The sequence below is a fragment of the Heterodontus francisci genome, chromosome 47 (assembly GCF_036365525.1).
Source record: "Heterodontus francisci isolate sHetFra1 chromosome 47, sHetFra1.hap1, whole genome shotgun sequence".
NCBI lineage: Eukaryota > Metazoa > Chordata > Chondrichthyes > Heterodontiformes > Heterodontidae > Heterodontus > Heterodontus francisci.
The window spans coordinates 5,986,965-6,012,661 of NC_090417.1; the positions used below are offsets into that span (position 1 = coordinate 5,986,965).

General features: G+C 45.2%; 2 protein-coding genes across 3 annotated transcripts in view; one reads left to right on the forward strand and one right to left on the reverse strand.

The window, feature by feature from the left end:
- Positions 1–25,697, reverse strand: part of zgc:110329 (uncharacterized protein LOC550500 homolog) — a 331,911-nt gene that overhangs the window by 264,052 nt on the left and 42,162 nt on the right. The window lies entirely within an intron of this gene.
- The window catches only part of LOC137357269 (substance-P receptor-like), a 57,478-nt gene continuing 37,067 nt past the window's right edge, over positions 5,287–25,697 (forward strand). Inside the window, exon 1 of the mRNA XM_068023490.1 lies at positions 5,287–6,049. Coding sequence (XP_067879591.1) covers positions 5,658–6,049 — 392 coding nt within the window. The 5' untranslated portion in view covers positions 5,287–5,657. The remainder of the gene's footprint in view (positions 6,050–25,697) is intronic.

Below are 25,697 nucleotides of genomic sequence, written 5' to 3' on the forward strand. Positions count from 1 at the left end.
ACACAGGAACTCACAGACATCCATCTGAAGCTCAAACCTGCTGAAGCAGCCCAGGATTCCTCGACACTGCTCGGCTCAGAGCCAAATTAAATATTACAAATAATGGAGAATTACAGAGAAAAAGCATAAGCGATGATAAATTAATCATGCTGTTTCTGTAACTGCTCAATTTTAAAGGCAATATTACCTCAATTCTTATTCATCACATAAACTCTGAAAGACAAATTAATTATTGAAGCAGTTCAAGGCTTAGGCTTCTTTCTAGTCAGAGTAAATCGAAATGGATTATCTTGCATGGAGATTGTACTCCTTGAGCGTCCTGTTCAATATTTATCCATCAGCTGACATCACAAAAAAAGATGCTCTGGCTATTGTCACATTACTGTTTGTGGGATCTTGCTGTGCAAATTTGCTGCCACTTTCCCTAAATTGCAGGAGTGAGTACATTTCAAAAAGAACTTAATTGGTTGTAAATCACTTTGGGAGATCCTGAGGTCATGTCAAGTGCTCGATAAATTAGGAATGTCAACTGTGCTTGAATGTATTCCTAGAGGTTCATCACATGTCTTCCCATCTCCAACAACTGTGCCCAAACAGCCTTGTCTCCCTATTTCCAGTAATTCTAGAATTAATAAATGAAGGTGTTCAAAGAAAATGAAAAAAAAAAATCAATTTTTTCATGCCCCTGTGATGTTTCTCCTGGGTTTTTGACAGCAGTGTCAAAGAGATTAATCTTCAATATGTGGAGACTCCAGGACAATCCTGCAGGATTAGCAACCTTAATAGAAAGGCAAGTCCACATAAACTGCAATATAATACTGTTTGGCTTATTTTAGCGGCTGAGTACAACATCTTTGTTATTTCTGCTGCATTTATTCCTCATGAAAATTACATCTCTGATCACAAAAGAAAGAAACGGGGCAGCTTTAAAGCCTTTGGGGGAGGCCAGCCCTGTCACATAACTATAATTACGGAGATTTCAACCCTTTTCTGTTCAAACAGCCCCACTTCTTCTTCCTTCTTCATTCCATTGCTGTGTCCATCTGCCATTCATCATATGAGCAACCCCTTGAATCTATTTAATGATGGAGAATTGATTTAGCTGAGGAATGAACTGATAGAGACAACTTCAGCCACTACACTAAATATTTTCTTTTTTTTTTAGCTTTGTCTTAGAGCACTGCAGGTCCAGGAAAGAGAAAGAAAAATGATTTGAAATGAAAAATGAAATGAATTCCCAATTAAAAAGCGGGTGAAAGAACACAAATGGAATAAAGTTTTCAGGGAGAGCATGAAAGGATGTGGAAAACCAGGATAAGAAAAGTGTGTGTGGGGGTGGAGCGGAGGGGGGGGGGGGGGGGGGGGATAAAACACACAGATGAGCAGAGAAAAAGGAGAGAAAATAAAACAGAAATTACTGAAAATGACAGAGAAAATAAATATAAATATGAAAGGGAGAAACAGGATTGGGGAGGGGACTAGAAGTTAATCTCCAGACAGCAACATCTCAACCTGTCAATCTGCGACTTCCAACAGAGAATTGCTGGATCAGCAGAGAATACAGAGTTACCCCAAGCCATTCTCCCATGCCTATTAGTTGGTAGCTCAACAGTGGCATTGGCAGAGGCTGAGTAGTATGTCTCCTCCCTGTCCCCCATACATCAGTCAGCCAGGAGAAGGCATGAGGTTACATGCGGTCTCTATTAAGACTATTGCACCATTTCTAGAGTTCTTGCTAGATGCCCAGCAACTGTCATTGAAATCTTTGCCAGAACGTCTATTGGCTCTACTGCCATCTTGCCATATTTTAACATCTTTTCAGGTACAATTATAATCCGACTGTTGTGCCAAAGCGAAGTGTTTTCCATGCCGCTTTGTCCTGGATAGTGTTGAACTTCATAAGTGTTGTTGCAGCGACACTCACCCAGGCAAGTAGAGAGTATTCTACCACATTCTGACCTGTGCCTTGTCGGGGATGGAGAGGCTTTGGCGAGTCAGGAGGTGAGTCACGTTCCACAGAATATTCAATAACAAAAACAAGCATTTATATAGCACCTTCAATGTAGTAAAAACACCCCAAGATACTAACAGGAGTGTTGGCAAACAAATTTTAAGACCAAGTCACATGAAGAAATATTAGGATAGATGACCAAACTCTTGGTCAAAGAGGTAGGTTTTAAGGAGCATCTTAAAGGAGGAGAGAGAGAGAAAGAAAGGGAGACAGGGGCAGAGGGATTTAGGGAGGGAATCCCAGAGGTTAGCACCTTGGCAACTGAAGTCATGGCTGCCAATGGTGGAGTGATGAAAATTGGGGATGCACAAAAGGCCTGAATTTGATGAGTGCAGACATTTCAGAAGGTTGTAGGGTTGGAGGAGATTACAGAGTGAGGGGAGTGGGAGGTCATGGAGGGAATTAAAAATGAAGATGAGAATTTTGAAGTTGAGGCATTGTCAGAAAGGGTGCCAATGTAGGCTATTGAAGGGTGAACTGGATTTGGTGCAAGTTAGAATACGGACATCAGAATTTTGATTGAGTTCAAGTTTATGCAGGGCGGTAGTGGAGGGCTGGTCAGGAGAGCACTGGAATAGTCTAGAGGTAACAATGGCGTGGATGAGGGTTTCAGCAGTAGATGAGCTGAGGAAGGGGCAATGATATGGAGATGGAATTAGTTGGTCTTGATGATGGAGCAGATATGTGGTCGGTAGCTCATCTCGAGGTCCCATATAAAACCAAGGTTGCAAATGGTCTGGTTCAGCCTCATGCAGTTGCCCGGGTCAGGGATGGAGCTAGTGGCGAGAGAACAGAGTTTCTGGCATGGACTGAAGACAATGGCTTTTGTATTCCCAATACTTAGCTATAGAAAGTTTCTGTGCACCCAGTACTGGATGTCAGATAAGCTGTCTGCCCATGCAGAGACAATGGAGAGGTTTAGAGAACTGGTGGTGTTAGAGCTGGATCTCAACAGCATCCATGAGTTTGGATGATGTTGTTGAGGAGCAGCATGTAGAAGACCTGCTCCAGTAGCCACAGCATTTATATGATCACTCCAGTTGAGTGACTGGTCAATTCAGGGTGAGGGGAGGCTCATGTAAAGCAGAAACACTGGCATAAATCTACTGGGCCTCATTCCTCTCAGCAGAGAGATCAGCTGCCCACTGCTTGCCAGCTCTGCCACATTTGAATGTCACGGATGGTGAAGGAGGGGAAGGCGGGGAAGGCGAGAGCAGTGCACCCAGTCAATTCTCATTTCTACTGCCTCATGTGCCAGCAACCTCAAGAACCACTGGTCAAGGGGCAGTGATATTACAGTTGTTGTGGGAGAGGGTCTGGAATTGGGCACTTAGCTCCCATGATTTCCACCCTTACTTCCTTCAGATGCATCCAATCCAGATAGGGTGACCTTTCAAATTGAGCACTTCCAGCCATCTACGTACTTCCTCTTTAACTATTTTTATCCTATCTGATTTACCGACCCCTCCTCCTTTATTGTGATATTTTGGAAGAAAAATGAGGAGAGGCAACATAAATTAAATGGTTCAATTTAAAAGGTGCAAGAACAGATATACTGGGGACTTTACACTCAAGGATCTTTGAAGTTGGCAGGACAAGTTGATAAAACTATTAGGAAAGCATACTGGATTCTAGCCTTTATAAATGGAGGCATTGGATACAAAAGCCAGGAAGTTATGCTAAACCTTTGTAAATCACTGGTTAGGCCTCAGCTAGAATATTATGCCCAATTCTGGGCACCATGCTTTCAGAAAGATGTAAAGGCCTTGGAGAGGGTTCAGAGGAGGTTTATCAGAACTATACCACGGATGAAGAACTGCAGTTATGCAGAGAGACGAGGGACGCTGAGATTCCTCTCCTTACAACAGGCAAGGGTAAGTGGGGATTTAATAGAGGTGTTAAAAATCATGAGTTTTGACACAGTAGCGAGGGAGAAACTGTTTTGACTGACAGGTCGATCGATCACCAGAGTACAAAGATATAAGATCATTCAGAAAAGAACCGGGAGAAAATTAAGACACGTTTTGTATACAGCGAGTGTGATCCGAGTTGCATTGCCTGAAATGGTGGTGAAAAGGGAAGAGGAAATAATTGCAGGCCAGTACAGGCACGGTGGGCTGAATGAACTCCTTCAATGATGTACAGTTTTCAAGTCGGATCAGAGGGCATGGATTTAGATTGGCAAAGTGCACATTCAGGACTGACTAAAACAAACTTCTTAACTCAGTGATGAAAAAAAATGAACGAATCTGCCACGCAGGGTGGCAAAAACAACACATTTTACAGTATGTTGGAACATCGCACCTGAGCAGCAACCACAGGGTGTGAATTTAAGATCTTCACTCAAAGGACCAAGGGAGAGGTTAGGAGAGTTGGAAGGACATGGAATACCTGACCTGATACAATGGCAAAGCAGAATTCATAGCTATCTTAATGGGTGGACATATTTTTGTTGTGTTTTTATAGCGGTACAGAGAGAGCAGCAAAGGGACTGTGTCTTTCAGTCGGCGGAGGCACCTTGACCGTAAAATTCTACCATTTTCCGTTAGACTGGAAGAAATTGGTTATGAAACAAACCAGTTTAGTTATATTGAAATGGAACTGTTCATCCTTAACTTTGTGTGCAAAGTAAAATGAATGCACACTTTTACTTGACTGCTTAATAATTCACAATCTAAATTCTTAATTCTTTATCTGTCTCTCTCTCTCACACACGTTCTGGTTCCCAGTCCCTCTTGCTGCGTACCTACATTGCAAATGACAAGACTCAACCTTCAGGCAGAATTGTTTTTCGAGATAAGGGCGGAGAGAGAAGGAGATCCAAAGAGAAAAATGTTGCGGGAAAGCTGAGACGGAAGAGCAAATGGATTGTGAAGTAGGAAGACTTCACAATGAGAATTCAAATAACCCTTCCATCCGCTGCACACAACTCATTGGATTTAAGCTGGCATTTTGCAGACTGCTAAATGCGATCTGAGTGGACACTCTCGGAAATAAAGCCAATAAATGGTTAATACCGAACAGGGGGTGGAGGTACTGCTACAATGCGCATTCAAAACAGATACTTAAATTATACTTTAACAGAACGTGCACTTTAATAAATTAGCAATGCGGAAAAGGCAGGATCGAAAAAAGGTTCACTTATTGCCTGCGTTTCTGCAGTTGCATTCCCTTCTCTTCCCGGCTAATTTGGGGCAAGCAAAGATGACAACTCAGGTTGGAGGGGTGATAGGAGCGTCTGAGGGCTGGTCCTAGTGTCTCTTCGACCCTCCCGGAGCATTGACGTTTCCTGTACTAACCCAGTAACCCAGCCTCCTGCAATGTCCCACAGTCTATCTGTCAGGCTGCAAGAGCCAGCACGTGTGTAGTGGAGCCCGCTGTCCAACACAGACACACACACAACAGAGCTGCTGCAAGTCACAAGAAGAAATGAAGCCAGAGAGTTTCACTTAGGAGCCTTCCCAAAAACCTAAAGCTGGCGACGAGCATTCCCGAGATGGACAGCTCATGAGTAAAAATATATATTTGTCTCTCTCTCTCGAGAACATGCACTGAGCTGCTGGATGTTGGAAGATCCACGAACTCCTGATTCCGGACTGATAGCTGGGAGAGAAAGAGAAGCTTTCAGACAGCCAGTGCTGTCACCATGGACCTCAATCTCCTGAACGTGTCTCGGAATGATTCTGGTGCAGGGAACGACACACAGGAGGTGGACACAAAGTTCTTGCAGCCCAAGTGGCAGATTGCACTGTGGGCCCTCGCCTACTCCACTATCGTGGCAGTGGCTATCTGCGGGAACCTGGTGGTCATGTGGATTATCCTGGCCCACAAGAGGATGCGGACGGTCACCAACTACTTCTTGGTCAACCTGGCTTTCGCCGAGGTCTCCATGGCTGCCTTCAACACGGTCATCAACTTCGTCTATGGCATCCACAACGAGTGGTACTTCGGCCTCGGTTACTGTCGTTTCCATAACTTTTTCCCCATCACTGCCATGTTCGCCAGCATCTACTCAATGACTGCTATCGCCCTGGACAGGTAAGCTTCCCAACATTTTTACAGTTCCACCAAATCCAACACTATTTTAGCATGTGTCGATCACTCGTCTAGTTATTTAGAAATCATTTCTCTCTCTGCACCTCACTACCTCTCGGTGTCTTTCTCTGCTTCTTCCTCTCATTATCTCTCACTCTGTCTCTGTCTTTCTGTGTCTCTCTATGTATAGAAAGGTCATTTGAACTGCGCACCATCTCCCTGATAAAGTGTCAGGATCCAGCCCAGGGCTTTTCCTGACTCACAGTCTTTTCACGGAGCTGCGGTCTGACATGATTCAACCAAACACTTCACCACATCAAATCATAACTGCAAAGTTCGGCGCCTTCTCTCACATCATTCCGAACACAGACACGGTGAATTGGAGTCGCCGACGGCTTCAGGGACGATGGTGTGTGCATGAATTTATGATCCATACCACTGCCAATCTTCCCTTTCTTTTGAGACTGAGTGTGACCGTGCTGCACAATTGCTCAGTCGCTGTGGGTGTCAGTTTACCTCTCTCGGTTACTCGGTGTGGGCAGAGGGGTTGCAATGTTGCTTTGAGGAACGAGCGAGTCACATTCAGGAGGAGCTGGCCAGCAATGTACCCAGCTCGGGGCTGCACAATCGTGCATTGGACTGTGCGCGGAGTACTAGACAATCCGCTTCCTGCAACATGCAGTCTTTCAAATGTAACCATTCCACCGAACCAACATTCACTTGTCACTGTTGCAGATACATACATATCACACACACACAAATACCAGCAAGTTTGTCAAAATGTATAAATGCTGAAAATCTAAAACAACAGCATGAAAATAATCTGTGAGAAATTGAGTTAACATTTCCGTCCAAACCCTTCAACAGATCAGACACCTGTGGGTGCAATCATACTGTGTGATTTTAGAAAGATGGACGTTAATGTTTTGTGAGAAATTGCGGGATTTGCTTCCTTTTAAAAGAAAATCATTTTTACTCCTTTAAACTAAGCATCTTAAAATGGTGAATATGTTGACCTATTTGTCACTGGTTTCAGCCCTGTCGTGATTTCCAAGACCATTCATTCTTGCTATAATCTTGCTATATGTTTTCTGCCCCTGTACTAACTGATGAATCCTTCGACTGGGAGTGGGAGAGCTCTCTGAAAACAGAACTGTGCCAATCCATTCCACTCTGGGCACATTTGTAGGTACAATTACCATTAAAGAGAGTTGGAGCTTCCTGCCACAAAAGTAGGTGACGCAGCTTATTTCACTTGAGAGCTATCAGACGAATCACACAATTGTCACAGCGCAGAAGGAGGCCATTCGGCCCATCATGTCTGCACCCTCTGTCCCAAACAGCAATTCACTTCGTTCCATTCCCCTCCTTCTCCCTGTAACCCTGCACATTCTTCCTTTTCATATAACAATCTAATTCCCTTTTGAATGCTTCAATTGAACCTGCCTCCACCACACTCTCAAGCAGTGCATTCCAGACCTTAAACACTTACTGTGTGAAAACGTTTTTCTTCATGTCGCTTTTGATTCTTCTGCCAATTACTTTAAATCTGTGCCCACTCCTTCATCCTTTCACTAGTGGGAACAGTTTCTCTCTATTTACTCTGTCCAAACCCCTCATGATTTTGAATACCTCTATCAAATCACCTCTCAGCCTTCTCTTCTCCAAGGAAAACAGTCCTAACTTCTCCAATCTATCTTCATACCTGAATTTTCTCATCCCTGGAACCATTCTCGTGAATCTTTTTCTGTACTCTCTCCAATGCCCCTCACATCCTTCTTCAGAACGAGACACAGTATTCCAGCTGAGGCTGAACTCGTGTCTTATACAAGTTCAACATAATTTCCTTGCTGTTGTACTCAATGCCCCTATTAATAAAGCCCAGGATGCTGTATGCTTTATTCACTACTCTCTCAACCTGTCCTGCCACCTTCAATGACTTATGCACATACACAGCTAAGTCTCTCTGCTCCTGTACCCCCTTTAGAAATGTACCCTTTGTTCTATATTGTCTCTCCCTATTGTTCCCATCAAAATGAATCACATCACATTTCTCTGCATTGAACTTCATCTGCCACCTGTCTGCCCATTCCACCAACTTGTCGATGTCTATTCGAAGCTTCCTCCCTGAGATAACACACTGCCTTTGCTGCTTGGTTTAGTTTCTCCCCATCGAAGATGATTGTGATGTGTGCAGAATTTAAGTCAATTGAACTCCTAATGAATTCATTTCCTTCCTCTTTGAAGTTTGAATCGAACCCGCTGACCACTAGCAGCAGATTAAGGTCTGTATTTGGAGATGTTTAACAGGTTGGACAAGAATTCCTCAAGTCCTTTTTTTATTAGCGGAATATATATGTTAAGCCGAGGTGGGGGAATTTCACACGTTTGTGGTTTCCAGCAAGATTGTTGAAAGCGTTGAGAAACATTCACGAGGGGTGGCGATTGGACCAAGTCTTTCTGCTGCTGACCAATGTCAGGGTACCTCTGGAATTTGTTGATTTACTCACTTCATAACACTTCCAATCTCACTTGCTGCAACAAATCTATGCCTTTATTTTACCATAGATGCAAAATGAGTTAAAAACGGATCTATGGCAGCTTGAGACAGAATTCCAGTTGTCCCGACAGGCAGACAGCCACAGCAGAGTGATCCGAAAGCTGAGCCTGGCTAAAAGGCTTTTTAGGAAACAATCCTTTAAATGGGGCGTTCATCGTTTTAGGAAGCTTTGTAAAATGTTGGGAAGAACGAGAATTTTTCTGAGAATTACTGTACTTTTTTGCCTGTGTTTTGTTGTTGTGAGGTATTTCCCATTTAATGCCGAGTGCTGTGCTTGGAACTGTCTTCGAGGAGACGGTGAGGCGGATACCGCGAGTGAGCTTCCAGTTTGAATCAGTGAAAATATAGTCATTAACCGGGCGGTCTTCATTCACTACCACTGTGCAATGTGTCTTCAACTCCCACACACTGTCAACCTTAATAATACTGCTCAGCCCTTTCCCCAACCCACCTCACAATATCAACATGAAGTGTAAAAGCAAAATATACTTCTCAAAATTGCCGATAAGAAAACGCAATTAAAAAATCTTTTTCACACAGATAGGAAAAGTGACATTTCTGTTTATTGGAGCCGTTTCTGCGGAAAAACACCTTTGACCACTGGTCCATCAGGCAGTGGTCTGCACGGAATGTCCTCAAGGCCCTACGGGAAAAGGAAACGGTGGATCCTGTCGGATGGTTCCCCGAGCAGACCGTCAAAGTCATTTGGCGGAATGCCTCACCACCAGAACTTTCAAACAAGCACCAAGACGTAGCTTGGCTGGTGGTGAGAAGGGCCCTCCCCGTCAGATCCTTCATGCACACCCGAAGTCTCGCCCCCTCCGCACAGTGCCCCCGCGTTGGCTGTGGTGGGGAAGAGACGGTCGCCCACCTCCTCCTGGAATGTGCCTTTGCAAAGCAGGTGTGGAAAGAGATGCAGTGGTTTTTGTCAAGGTTCATCCCAAGCAGCTCTGTAACACAGGAGTCTGTGCTCTACGGGCTGTTCCCAGGGACGCACACCGAGACAAACATCAACTGCTGCTGGAGAACGATAAATTCGGTGAAAGACGCCCTTTGGTCTGCCCGAAACTTGCTGGTCTTCCAGCGCAAAGAGTTGTCCACCACCGAATGTTGCAGACTGGCACATTCCAAGGTCCAGGACTACGTGCTGAGGGACGCACTAAAGCTTGGGGCAGCCGCAGCAAAGGCTCAATGGGGAAAGACCACAGTGTAAGGTTCCCCCACCAAGCTGGACTGAGGGGCTGGATGCATGGGAAACCCCTCGAACTGTATCGTTAATATTCTCAATTGCTGTAAATGTAAAACTGTAATTGACATGACAATTGTGAAACGGAAGGGTTGGGAAGAAACTCATGACAGTATTGAAGGAAACTGATCTCCCTTGCAATGTTTGTATTTTTTGGTGCTGTTTGGAAACTGTTTGGCAATGTAATTTTTACAGATTTTTATGAATAAAGTATATTTTGGAAATAAAAAAAAACATTTCTGTTTATTAAAGTAAGTCAGGAGAGTATAAATTTTAATTAGTGGAAAGTAAATTTAAAATCGATAGAAGAATTTGATGGCTCAAAAAGGTTATTTTTATAAATAGATAAATGCAGGTTTCAGGCTGCCTGCTTTGCTGGGAGCGGACCTCAGAAAATTGCAAATGCCCGAATTGACCATCTGCGTTCTTAATGAATAGGTTCCGAAGAAGGATCACTGACCCGAAACGTTAACTCTGCTTCTCTTTCCGCAGATGCTGCCAGACCTGCTGAGTGGTTCCAGCATTTCTTGTTTTTATTATCTGCATTCTTAACAGTTATGACTCTTTTTGAGACAATGTTATGAATAATCTCAAATGCAGAATTTTTTGGGCATTTGCAAAACGTACACGCATTAACACAGAGAATTATTGAATGGTTATAGCATAGGAGGAGGCCATTCGGCCCGGAGTGTCCCTGCCGCTCTCTGCAAAAGCTACTCACCGAGTCCAACTCTTCCTTTTCGCTGTTAGTCTGCACATTTTTCTCTTCAGAGAATTATCCAATTCTCTTCTGCCGGTTTGGATTGAATCTACCTCCATCACACTCTTAGGCAGTACAATCCAGATCCCAACCACTAGTTGTGGAAAAAAGTTTTTCCTCATGTCCTTGATGCTTCTTTTGCTGATCACCTTAGTCGGGCCCTCTGGTTCTGAATCCTTCCACCAACAGGAATCATTGCTCCACATCTACTCTATTTAGACCCCTCAGGATTTTGAACACCTCAAACAAATCTCCTCTTAATCTTCTCTTCGATGAGAACAGCCCCAGCTTCTCCAATCTATCCATGTAACTGAAGTTCCTCATCCCTGGAAGCATTCTTGTGAATCTTTTCTGCACCCTCTCTAATGCCTTCACATCCTTCCTGAAGTGTGGTGCCCAGAACTGGACACAATACTCCAGTTGAGGCCAAACCAATGTTTTATACAGGGTAGGCAGTGGCATAGTGGTATTATCACCAGAGACCCAGTCTATTTCTCTGGGAACATGGGTTCGAATCCCACCACAGCAGAAGGTGGAATTTGAATTTCATTAATAAATCTGGAATTAAAAGCTAATTTAATGATGGACATGAAACCATTGTCGATTGTTGTAAAAACCCGTCTCGTTCATTAATGTCTTTTAGGGAAGGAAATCTGCTGTCCGACATTTGACTCCAGACCCACAGCAATGTGGTTAACTCTTACATGCCCTCTGAAATGGCCTAGCAAGCCACTCAGTTGTACCTAACCGCTACGAAGTCAATAAAAAAGGAATAAAACCGGACGGACCACCCAGCATCGACCGAGGCACCGGAAACGATAACGGCAAGCCCAGCCCTGTCAACCCTGCAAAGTCCTCCTTACTAACATCTGGGGCTTGTGCCAAAGTTTGGAGAGCTGTCCCAAAGACTAGTCAAGCAACAGCCTGACATAGTCATACTCACGGAATCATACCTTACAGACAATGTCCCAGACACTGCCATCACCATCCCCGGGTATGTCCTGTCCCACCGGCAGGACAGACCCACCAGAGGTGGTGGCACAGTGGTATACAGTAGGGAGGGAGTTGCCCTGGGAGTCCTCAACATTGACTCCGGACCCCATAAAGTCTCATGGCATCAGATCAAACATGGACAAGGAAACCTCCTGCTGATTACCACCTACCGCCCACCCTCAGCTGATGAGTCAGTACTCTTCCATGTTGAACACCACTTGGAGGAAGCACTGAGGGTGGAAAGGGCACAAAATGTACTCTGGATGGGGGAATTCAATGTTCATCACCAAGAGTGGCTCGGTAGCACCACGACTGACCGAGCTGGCCGAGTCCTAAAGGACATAGGTGCTAGACTGGGTATGGGGCAGGTGGTGAGGGAACCAACACGAGGGAAAAACATTCTTGACCTTGTCCTCACAAATCTGCCTGCCGCAGATGCTTCTGTCCATGACAATATTGGTAGGGGTGACCACCGCACAGTCCTTGTGGAGACGAAGTCCCACCTTCACATTGAGGATACCGTCCATCGTGTTGTGTGGCACTACCACCGTGCTAAATGGGATAGATTTCAAACAGATCTAGCAATGCAAAACTGGGCATCCGTGAGGCGCTGTGGGCCATCAGCAGCAGCAGAATTGTACTCAACCACAATCTGTAACCTCATGGCCTGGCATATGGCGGCACAGTGGCTAGCACCGCAGCCTCACAGCTCCAGCGACCCGGGTTCAATTCTGGGTACTGCCTGTGTGGAGTTTGCAAGTTCTCCCTGTGTCTGCGTGGGTTTTCTCCGGGTGTTCCGGTTTCCTCCCACAGCCAAAGACTTGCAGGTTGATCGGTAAATTGGCCATTATAAATTGCCCCTAGTGTAGGTATGTGGTCGGGAAATATCGGGACAGGTGGGGATGTGGTAGGAATATGGGATGAGTGTAGCATTAGTATAAAATGGGTGGTTGATGGTCGGCACAGACTCGGTGGGCCGAAGGGCCTGTTTAAGTGCTGTATCTCTAAACTAAACATATCCCCCACTCTACCATTACCATCAAGCCAGGAGACCAACCCTGGTCCAATGAAGAGTGCAGGAGGGCATGCCAGGAGCAGCAACAGGTATACCTCAAAATGAGGTGTCAACCTGGTGAAGCTACAATCCAGGACTATCTGCATGTCAAAATGCGTAAGCCGCATGCGATAGACACAGCTAAGCGAACCCAAAACCAACGGATCAGATCTAAGCTCTACAGTCCTGCCACATCCAGCCATGAATGGTGGTGGACAATTAAACAACTAACTGGAGGAGGTGGCTCCACAAATATCCCCATCCTCAATGATGGGGGAGCCCAGCACATCAGTGCGAAAGATAAGGCTGAAGCATTTGCAACAATCTTCAGCGAGAAGTGCCGAGTTGATGATCCAACTCGGCCTCCTCCTGAAGTCCCCAGCATCACAGATGCCAGACTTCAGCCAACTCGATTCACTCCGCGTGATATCAAGAAACGACTGAAGGCACTGGATACTGCAAAAGCTATTGGCCCTGACAATATTCCGGCAATAGTACTGAAGACCTGTGCTCCAGAACTTGCCGCGCCCCTAGCCAAGCGGTTCCGGTACAGCTACAACACTGGCATCTACCCTGCAATGTGGAAAATTGCCCAGGTATGTCCTGTATACAAAAAGCAGGACAAGTCCAACCCGGCCAATTACCGCCCCATCAGCCTACTCTCAATCATCAGTAAAGTGATGGAAGGTGTCATTAACAGTGCCATTAAGTGAAACTTGCTTAGCAATAACCTGCTCAGTGACGCTCAGTTTGGGTTCCGCCAAGGCCACTCAGCTCCAGACCTTATTACAGCCTTGGTTCAAACATGGACAAAAGAGCTGAACTCAAGAGGTGAGGTGAGAGTGACTGCCCTTGACATCAAGGCAGCATTTGACCGAGTATGGCATCAAGGAGCCCTAGCAAAACTGAGGTCAATGGGAATCAGGGGGAAAACCCTCCGCTGGCTGGAGTCATACCTAGCGCAAAGGAAGATGGTTGTGGTTGTTGGAGGTCAATTATCTGAGCTCAGGACATCACTACAGGAGTTCCTCAGGGAAGTGTCCTAGGCCCAACCATCTTCAGCTGCTTCATCAATGACCTTCCTTCAATCATAAGGTCAGAAGTGGGGATGTTCGCTGATGATTGCACAATATTCAGCACCATTCGTGACTCCTCAGATACTGAAGCAATCCGTGTAGAAATGCAGCAAGACCTGGACAATATCCAGGCTTGGGCTGCTAAGTGGCAAGTAACATTCCTGCCACACAAGTGCCAGGCAATGACCATCTCCAACAAGAGAGAATCTAACCATCTCCCCTTGACATTCAGTGGCATTACCATCGCTGAATCCCCCACTATCAACATCCTAGGGGCTACCATTGACCAGAAACTGAACTGGAGTAGCCATATAAATACTGAGGCGACAAGAGCAGGTCAGAGGCTGGGAATCCTGAGGCGAGTAACTCACCTCCTGACTCCCCAAAGCCTGTCCACCATCTATAAGGCACAAGTCAGGAGTGTGATGGAATACTCTCCACTTGCCTGGATGGGTGCAGCTCCAACAACACTCAAGAAGCTCAACACCATCCAGCACAAAGCAGCCCGCTTGATTGGCACCCCATGTACAAACATTCACTCCCTCCACCACCAACGCACAGTGACAGCGGTGTGTACCATCTACAAGATGCACTGCAGCAATGCACCAAGGCTCCTTAGACAGCACCTTCCAAACCCGCGACCTCTACAAACTGAAAGGACAAGGGCAGCAAATACATGGGAACACCACCAGCTGCAAGTTCCCCTCCAAGTCACACACCATCCTGACTTGGAACTATATTGCCGTTCCTTCACTGTCGCTGGGTCAAAATCCTGGAACTCCCTTCCTAACAGCACTGTGGGTGTACCTACCCCAAATGGGCTGCAGCGGTTCAAGAAGGCAGCTCACCACCACCTTTTCAAGGGCAATTAGGGATGGGCAATAAATGCTGGACTAGCCAGCGATGCCCACATCCTTGAATGAATAAAAAAAAATAAATCATCATCAGTTCCTTGCTTTTGTAACTTTTGATTATAGATGTGATAAAAACCACAAGAATCACAACCAAGCTCTCAGAGAAAAACCCTGGGACTCTGATGGTTGTGTGGTTGTATAAGTAATTCATTGTTTCTGTGGAGTTTACTTTAGATTAAGCAACACATGACAGATTAAGCAACACATGACAGATTAGCACAATGCCATGATACACTGGAGCACCAACATGCCTGTAATTTCATATACATTGAGGGTCGACAGTAGTTGTGTCAACGTGTGAGACATGCAAATTATGAATGGGAGGCAGAATCTGAGTTATTCTTTGTCATGTCCTCTTGGTCAGTGATAGAGTGTGATTGGTGGAGAGCAGACTGTGGTCAGCCACTCACCTCTCAGCAGCTGGGAATGGTGTGTGATATGAGAAGATTGAAAGAATCAAATAAAAGAAGACAAATGGGGTGAAATTTTGTGCATACATATAAAAAACAAATAATTTCCTGCTTGACGTTAGCGAGATGTTAGCACTGGGGAATAGAGCATTCTGTCACCTGATACTTCTCGATCAGTCATGGCATGGGAGATGTAAAGTAAACATTCCTCAATCACATTGCAATTTTGATTGGGCAATCACAGAACTGTGTTATTTTAGTCGTACAGTTCTGTTTCTTGACTGCACATGTCTAACCAGCTCCAATGTTTACTCCTCCTACTGCAGATACTTGTGTACATTGTTTGTGCAAGTGTACTCTTCCTAAGTGTTCCATCAGCTATGGTAGTAACACTAGTAACTGAATTGCTGAGCTAACTGAGGATCTACCTATAATTCAGAAAGTTCACTATCTGCCTGCACAACAAATGCTGGTTGAAGTTGGGCCATGCTTGGAGTGCCTGTGCTGAAGCTGATGAGGTTGATAGCTTTCTGAGGCATGGTGGATGAGAACTGCTCTTGAGATCAGTGCGGCCCAGCTGCCCCTATGCTTCTCTATGCATTCCACTGCTAGGTCTATGCAAGATTGCTGAGTTCTTCTTTGATGGCTATCTGTTGGTATTATCAAAGTGAGCCAATGGATTTTATTGCAAAAAGCTTCAGTAGCAACAGTGTGAATATTCAGATGCGCTCCTAACAACAATAACTTGCATTTATAAAGCATCATAATGAAACATCCCAAGGTGCTTCACAAAAGTGATATCAAACAAAAGTAGACATGAGCCACATAGGGCGATATTAGAACAGATTGCCAAAGGTTTGATTAAAGATAGGTTTTAAAGAGTGTCTTAAAGGAGGACAGAGTGGTGGAGTAAAGGCTGGCTTGGATCTGCAAATGAAACCCGACCAGTGCCCGACAGAACCACTTCTGACCCTGAGCTCGACCCGGCCCGAGTCCTTCCATTTTTTTCCCACTCCCGACCCGACCCGATCCGACTATCAGTTAACCTACCTTCCGTCTTTCACTTTGTTGCTTCTCTCCACAAGCTTAAAATAACTCTAACAAAACCACCGTTCAAGCCCAAAAAGTAAATTAACATTGGAGCCACTTCGCTGAGGTTGTGAGAGAGCGTGTCCGACCCAGCCTGACCATACCCCAAATGCCGGACCCTGAAGTGCGACCTGAACCTGACACCTGTCGTCGGGTCCTGGCGGGTTCGGGTTGGGTAGCCAGCCTTTATGGTGGAGAGGTTTAGTGAGATATTAATGAGCCTCGGGCCAAGGCAGCTAAAGGCACAAGCTCTAATGGTGTAGCGATTAAAACTGGGGATGCAGGAGAGGCTGGAATTGGAGGAGCATAGTGATCCCAGAATGTTGTAGGCCTGGGCAGGTTGCAGAGATAGGGAGGTGCGACACTCCTATTGCTTTGCCTGTGGATGGCCTAACTCTGGTGCCCAGTCAAGTAGCCACTGGTGTCGTTCCTTGTTCAGAGTCATACGTAGTGTGAACAACCATTCATCCGTTCCTTGGACTGGTTTAGATGTGAAGCTGTGTGCCTGCTCAGTCCCTTTCATATGTATAACATCCTTAATTAGGAAGAATTCCTGTTAAGATCTATATTTCGTGACAACACACAGAGGGTCTCACTTCCATCAGCAGCCATTAATTCTGCTTGACCTTCAGAATGAGTAACTAGTGCTTCACCCTGTGTTGCGTCATCCGCAGCATTAAATAATGGATACAAGGTGCCTGTATCTGGGCTGTTAGTTGATACAGGTATGGGTGATGACTTGGTGCTGTCACTTCTCTCTGAACACAAATGGATTCTCCACACTCTGTGAGAAAGTAGCTGAGATTCATTCGTACTAAAGTACAACATTTCACCTGGACTGTTTTCACCTCATGAAGCAAGGAAACACGAGAGTGGGTATGGCCAGATGAATGCATATTAATAATGCTATCATGGAATATATAATTACGGTGCAAATCACATGGTCCATAAACCCCCTCAGCTCCAATGCCCACATCCGACAGATTCTACATCCCTATTCAGTGGGGCATGCTTTCTTCAGCAATACACCATTCCCTCTTTGTCGACACCTTGTCCATGTATAGTGTCATTAAATACACATACAATGGGAACTCAAGCAGGATGAGTGCAGTCATGTCAGTTCCATGTCAGTCTGCTCATTCTCCCAAGCATGTGTAATGTAATTTGTAGGCAACAATTGCTACTGCCACCCTATTGTTTCTGTGTGTAAGCTGTCTTTTCCTGCCCAATATTTACAAGACAACTCCAACCCTAAAATTCTCCCCCATGTATGTCCTTCGTATCCACATTTTGCAAATGCCATTTCATTGATATGTGTATGAGGGTTTTTTTTAAAAACTCATTGACATCTTTAACAACTCAGACTGAAATACATCAGCTTCATCTCCATATGAAGAAAGGATGAAATCCTTCGCCTTGGTGCTCAAAGTCACAATAAAGGTTCATCCAAACTTGCCAAAATTTCTGTCGTGCCATTTGTGAAACATCTTATTGGATAACAGTTGGATAACAGCGATATTCCTTATTTATGTTGTCTAAAGGACAATTAGCAACTCAAGAGGCGTGAAAGGTGCATTTGTGCCGGTGTAGCGTGACTGGCTAGCTTTGGGTTGACTAAGAAATTTGTATTGCAAAATCTAGTTGCTGGAAAGTTGCCATTGTCACATCTGTCCATTCTGCAGATGAAAATGGGACAATTAACGCTTTGTTCTGCTTAAGAGCAAAATATAACTTCCTGGGCCTCACAACTAGAAAGAAGCAGTCAGACTGTGAACTCAGTGGGGAGATTTATTTAGTTGCAATCAGACATGACCATAATTGGCCATGCTACCTACTTATTTGTGCCCTTATAAGGTTAGAAGGAGCCTGTGAAGGTATGCTACACTTGGATAAGAAATGGAGCTGAGCAATGACTTTGATGAAATGAGTCCAAAACCAGTTTTTTTCGTTATATCTTTGTGTCACAACTCATTCAGGAATTGAAATAACAATTACAGGAAACACTCAACAAAGAGATATTATGCACAAATGATCAGATTTGTCTCACACAATCATATTTTGAAGTGTATTTGACAGGGATTTACACTTGGTATGTCAGACATTTAAACTGGAGTTGTAATTTGTCTCCTTCAGGAATTCTATACAATTAGACATGGTCTCAATAACTAAAATTCAAATAAATAGAAAAACTTGCATTTATATAGCACCTTTCATAACCTCAGGACTTCCCAAAGCACTTTGCAGGCAATGAAGTATATTTGAAGTGTAGTCACCATTCTAATTCTTCTTTGACCTCCTTATCTCGAGAGACAATGGATAAGCGTCTGGAGATGGTCAGTGGTTTGTGAAGCAGAACCTGGAGTGGCTATAAAGGCCAATTCTAGAGTGACAGACTCTTCCACAGGTACTGCAGATAAAATTGGTTGTCGGGGCTGTTACACAGTTGGCTCTCTCCTTGCGCTTCTGTCTTTTTTCCTGCCAACTGCTAAGTCTCTTCGACTCACCACTCTTTAGTCCCGCCTTTATGGTTGCCCGCCAGCTCTGGCGATCACTGGCAACTGACTCCTCCGACTTGTGATCAGTGTCACAGGACTTCATGTTGCGTTTGCAGACGTCTTTAAAGCGGAGCCATGGACGGCCAGTGGGTCTGGTACCAGTGACGAGCTCGCTGTACAATGTAATGTATGCACCATTGTAATGTAGGAAAGACAGCAGCTAATTTGCATACAGTAAGATTTCACCAACAGTAATATGATAATGATCAGACAATCTGTTTTTAGATGTTGGTTGAGGGATAAATATTGCACAGGACACCTGGGAGAGCTCCCCTGTTCCTCTTTGATTAATTCCATGGGATCGTTCACATTCACCTGAGAGGGCAGATGGGACCTTGGTTTAACATTGCAGCCATCCAAAAAACAGCATCTCTGACAGTGCAGCACTCCATCATTACTGTAATTGAGTACCAGCCTAGATTGTGTGCTTAAGTCTCCAGAATGACACTTGAACCTACGATCTTCTGACTCAAAAATGAGAGTGCTATCACCAAGCCATGGCCGACAAACAAGGGCCACTGCTTATTGTTAACACTTTCGAGGCTGGTTTTGTCCAGATTTCATTGCCGCTATACATGTCCCAAAACTAGGATGAGTCCTGGAATCAAGCAATTCAAGAATCATTGGCAACACTGTACTGATTTGAATGCTGCCGATGGAATTGCTACTTGTGACATGAGCATTTTTTTTTTTACAGTTTAAAGCTTAAAAATGTAATGACACAGAAGGTGTATCTATGAAATACTGACTGCTTATACACATCATGCAGCTCATTGATTTTGAGTGAAGCTACTTAAGCAGCATTAACCCCGCCTGGAATATGTATGACTACAATATGTATGACTCCATGTGCATTATAGCTTGCAGTGCTTCTCATTCAAATCAAATGAAAGGGAATATGAAAGCTAAGATCAGTTAAGAATGAAAAAAGGCCATTTGGTCCATTGGTGTTCATTTCTTACATAATTCAATTCTACCAGCCAATCATCAACATATATTGTGATGGTCCCTGATGTCTTTTGTCCCTTCTGTCTTTCCCAGTAGTTAACTTTGAAAGATTTATCACACTCTGAGAAAAGACATCCTTCCTAATATATCTATTTCACATGTATGGTGCCGCTTCTGAATACCAGAGGAACATAGAAACAAGTCTTCAGTCTGCCACACCATTCAATTCGATCATGGCGGATCAGACCTCAACTCCATATACCTGCTTGAATGGCCCAGCTCACAGTTTAATATTACGTCCCCTCATTCTTGATTCTCCCATTAGAGGAAAGAGATTTTCTGTATCTACCTTAATTAATTACTTTGACATATGAAACATCTCAGTTAGATCACTCAAGGGAATCCAAGCCACGTTTATGGTTCAACCCTCTTAGTCCTCAGTACCATACTGGAGAATCTGTGCGACACCTCCTCCAGGGCCAATATATCCTTGCTGAGGTGCTGTGCCCAAAGTGAACACAATGCACCGACATAAGGCCCGACTAATGCATTTGCAATGAAATAACTTGTGGTTGGCCAAAAGAAGCATGTATCTATTAAATTACCAGTCAAATATCCAATTCACTACATGTGAGGAAATCAGAAAGTAACAAAACACATCAGTGAACAAAGAGTAATGAGTAGAAAATTGACCAATGAAATCCTTCAGTCAAGTGCGAAAAATGCACAAAAATATAGTCGAAACCATTCAATCAGCATTCAAAGCTATATATATATATATATATTTAATGAGTATTTGTGTGTAGCTGAGGGGTACACTGTTTGCTGCAGGACCAGACATGGGTGAGATGCTTTAAAACTGGTCTTGTTTGCTATGGCCACAGTCAGCTGACCCATGTTCAGGGGTACTGACAAATCACTGGTTACTGGCGATTTGACAGACGGACGAGCCTCCTTGAGAAGTGGTACATTGACAATGTGAAAAATGACACATTTCCAGAACTAGGAAGAAAGAAAATGATTTTCAATGGAGGACAGGGAGTGAGTCAATATACAGGCCATTAAAGGTGTCAAAATCAAATCAATAAAGCCATAGAAAGGCAGACTGAATCCTTGAATTTTGCATCTGGAGGAACAAAATACAAATTTTAGCAGAAGATGCAAGTGAAAATTTCATATTTACCACCTGAGTTTAAACATCAAGTGGGCAGAGCACAGAAAGAAATATCAGACGAGGATCACATGTTGATTTCAATGCAAAGTTCACTTCCTGGTATGGAGTGATTGAATGGCCTGTTTGTGTGTTGTAACTCCTGTGATGGACAGTGCTGGGCTGGGCATCAGTCAGCAGCTGAAATGTCTAAGGTAAAATACTGAATGGTGTCACTTGGGAGCGATGACTGAGCTCCTTGGCAGCACTCCCAGCTCTTAGTTAAGACTGGTCTGGGTTCAAGCTCCAGTTCAGGACTAAAACACATGAAAGCATCTTCTCCTGCTTCTGCATCTGGGGCTGTTGGATTGCTTGGGCAGAGAAGATATGGTTAATCAGGTGGGGTGGAATGCACACTTGGGACTGCGATGTCCTTAAGACAACACGCTGGTAGTTTATTCACATTTGCTACTTTGGCTGCATTAAATGCAAAGGTATCGAGATAGGAAAGGGTTTAACACAAGGTGAACCATCTCACCACCCCTACCCTAGATACGGAAGCACCTTCTTGTTTCTTGCTTATTATTACAAAACCATTTCCCACTGCCTAGAATAAAAATGGACTAAGCCACCTATGTTATTCCTAATCTGCACCAAAGGTGGCTCATCTTTTTTTAGGATTCTTTCCCTCTGTTGGATAGTCAAGCAGAAAGTCTTAGTTTCGTGTAAAGTTCATTTCAACAAGTTTTAGAGGAATCTTTGCTAGACAGGTGGATGAGCTCCTGTCAAAGCTTGCCCAATCTCAGAAACATAGTACAACACTTTTTTCTCCCCAAAAATATACTTTATTCATAAAAATCTGTAAAAAAAAATGCATTACAAAACAGTTCAAAACAGCACCAAATTGACATTCCAAAAAGTGCAAAGTTCAATACAGGAATGAGTTGTCTCACAACCCTTCCATTCCATTTTGAATGCCACTTACATTTTACAGCAAACCCATATTTGGTATATACAGTCCGTGGGGTTTCCCAGGGATCCAGCCCTTCAGTTCAGCTTGGTGGGGGGACCTTACACAGTGGTCTTTCCCCATTGAGCCTTTGCAGCAGCTGCCCCAAGCTTTAGTGCGTCCCTCAGCACATAGTCCTGGACCTTGGAATGTGCCAGTCTACAGCACTCGGTCGTGGACAACTCTTTGAGCTGGAAGACCAGCAAGATTCGGGCAGACCAAAGAGCGTCTTTCACCGAATTGATGGTCCTCCAGCAGCAGTTAATGTTTATCTCGGTGTGCGTCCCTGGGAACAGAGCACAGACTCTTGTGTTACAGAGCTGCTTGGGATGAACCTCAACAAAAACCACTGCATCTCTTTCCACACCTGCTTTGCAAAGTCACATTCCAGAAGCAGGTGGGCAAATGTCTCTTCCCCATTGTAGCCACCTCGAGGGCAGCGTGTGGAGGGGGTGAGACTCCAGGCACGCAGGAAGGATCTGATGGGGAGGGCCCTTCTCACCACCCGCCAAGCTACATCTTGGTGCTTGTTTAAAAGTTCTGGTGATGAGGCATTCCGCCAAATGACTTTGACGGTCTGCTCAGGGAACCATCCGACAGGATCCACCATCTTCTTTCCCCGTCGGGCCTTGAGGACATTCCATGCAGACCACCACCTGATGGATTGGTGGTCAAAAGTGTTTTCCTGCAGAAACTTTCCCACGAAGGATATGGCACAGTCCAGCTGGATGGAGCGTTCCGCGGCAAGGTGGCCAGACCCATCCTTCGCAACACCGGGGACAGATAGAACCTCAGCACATAGTGACACTTGGTGTTTACATACTTGGGCTCGACACACAACTTGATACAGCTGCACATGAAGGTGGTCATCAGGATGAGGGCAATGTTGGGTACCTTTTTCCCTCCCTTATCCAGAGGTTTGAACATCGTGTCCCTCTGGACCCAGTCCATTTTGGATCCCCAGATAAAGTGGAAAATGGCTCGGGTGACTGCCACAGCGCAGGAGTTGGGTATGGGCCAGACCTGTACCACGTACAGCAACAACGTGAACGCTTTGCATCTGATGACCAGGTTCTTACCCATAATGGAGAGAGATCACTGCTCGCACATGCTCAGCTTATGTGTACCCTGGCTACTCGCTCCCTCCAGGTTTTGGTGCATGCCCCGGCCCTTCCGAACCATATCCCCAGCACCTTCAGGTAGTCTGACCTGACGGTGAAGGGGACAAAGGATCGGTCAGCCCAGTTCCCAGAGAACATGGCCTCGCTCTTGCCGTGGTTGACTTTGGCTCCCGAGGCCAGTTCGAACAAGCAGATGCTCATCAGTCTGCGCACAGACAGCCTGGTCCGAGCAGAAAACGGCGACGTCATCCATGTACAGGGAGGTTTTCACCTAAGTGCCTCCACTGCCTGGGATTGTCACCCCTCTTCTGCTCGCATCCTTCCTAATAGACTCAGCAAAGGGTTCAATACAGCAAACAAACAAGACAGGGGAGAGAAGACAGCCCTGTCTGACTCCAGATTGGATCGGGAAACTTTCCGATTCCCATCCATTGATTGAGACTGCGCTACTGATGTTTGTGTAGAGCAGTTGGATCCAATTGTAGATTCCCTCCCCAAACCCCATTTTGGAAAGCACGCCCATCATGTAGGTGTGTGATATCCTGTCAAAAGCCTTCTCCTGGTCCAAGCTGATGAGGCAGGTGTCCACCCTCCTGTCCCGTACGTAGGCGATCGTATCCCTGAGTAGCGAGAGACCATCAGAGATCTTCCTGCCGCGTACAGTGCAGGTCTGGTCAGGGTGAATCACAAACTCCAGAGCAGACTTGACCCAACTGGCTATGACTTTGGACAGAATCTTGTAGTCAACATTAAGCAGTGAGATGGGCCACCAATTTCTGATTTCTGCACTCTCCCCCTTCCGCTTGTAGATGCTACAATTAATTCATTGCCCCAAGGCTAGGGTTAAGGAAACATTGCATGCTGGCAAGGATGCATTATGGGCACAAGGTGATGACTGTGATGCCCCACCCATGACAAAATAGCCTCATGCTCTCTGGATTTACACAAGCAGAGTGGCCACTTCAAAGAGAGGAAGAAAGAAAATAACTTTATTTTTATAACTCAATTGGATAACTCTAGATAAATAAAACTTGTTTCAACCTTGCTTTGAGTACTAATCAAATAAATTCCGATTACTGAGAGTCGATTGCCTTTGTTCAGTAATGGTATTCTGCATGTGTCCACAAGCTGTGTGAAACACTGTGGTCGAGACTGTGGAGAGGTTCAGCATCACTTATTATAAAGCATCATAAATAGTACAGCACTTCACTTGATAATCACATCACACTCATTGCAAACCAATTTTATGTCGGAGTCGATTTGCATGCAAATGTATCCAGAAGTGGCGTTTGAGGCAGATGATCAAGACTCATTAATAAACGTCAGCAGAATAAAGTCATTCCGTGAATAGTTAATTCAATCTTTGCTCGTCAAGTAAGCCACAGGGTTTAATCAGAAAATGTAATGGATTACAAGCCATGGGCTGTAACTTATCCTTAAGGAGCTTCTGTGAGGTCCATAATCCATTCAGGAATTGGTCTTTGAACACAAGAGTATCAGAGGTCATTTTTGAAATGATATCCCATTTCCAGTCCTTCCTGTCATTTATCACAGAGGTCTTAGATGACAGCAGGAGGGAGAGATTGGACAAGCCGCTAACTCTGGATGAGCTGACAAAGGCCGCCGAGTCCTTCGAGACGAGTAAAGCTTCTGGAAGCGACGGCTTACCAATCGAGTTGTACTCGGCCCTGTGGGACCGGGTCGGCCCGGACCTGCTGGAAGTATACGAGAGTATGCTCCTGGCCGGCAGCATGGCAGAATCCATGAGGAAAGGCATCATCATCCTCATTTACAAGCCAAAGGGGGAGAGGGCAGATATCAGAAATTGGCGGCCCATCTCACTGCTTAATGTTGACTACAAGATTCTGTCCAAAGTCATAGCCAGTCGAGTCAAGTCTGCTCTGGAGTTGGTGATTCACCCTGATCAGACCTGTACTGTACCCGGCAGGAAGATCTCTGATGGTCTCGCGCTACTCAGGGATACGATCGCCTACGTACGGGACAGGAGGGTGGACACCTGCCTCATCAGCCTGGACCAGGAGAAGGCTTTTGACAGGATATCGCACACCTACATGATGGACGTGCTTTCCAAAATGGGGTTTGGGGAGGGAATCTGCAATTGGATCCATGTGCTCTACACAAACATCAGTAGCGCAGTCTCAATCAACGGGTGGGAATCGGAAAGTTTCCCGATAAAATCTGGAGTCAGACAGGGCTGTCCTCTCTCCCCGGTCTTGTTTGTTTGCTGTATTGAACCCTTTGCTGAGTCTATTAGGAAGGATGCGAGCATAAGAGGGGTGACAATCCCAGGCAGCGGAGGCACTTAGGTGAAAACCTCCCTGTACATGGATGACGTCGCCGTCTTCTGCTCGGATCCGCTGTCCGTGCGCAGACTGATGAGCATCTGCAACCAGTTCGAACTGGCCTCGGGAGCCAAAGTTAACCACGGCAAGAGCGAGGCCATGTTCTTTGGGAACTGGGATGACCGATCCTTTGTCCCCTTCACCGTCAGGTCAGACTACCTGAAGGTGCTGGGGATATGGTTCGGAAGGGCCGGGGCGTGCACCAAAACATGGGAGGAGCGAGTAGCCAAGGTACGACAAAAGTTGGGAATGTGGGGGCAGCGATCTCTCTCCATTGTGGGTAAGAACCTGGTCATCAGGTGCGAGGCGCTCACGTTGTTGCTCTACGTGGCGCAGGTCTGGCCCATACCCCGCTCCTGCGCTGTGGCAGTCACCTGAGCCATTTTCCACTTCATCTGGGGAT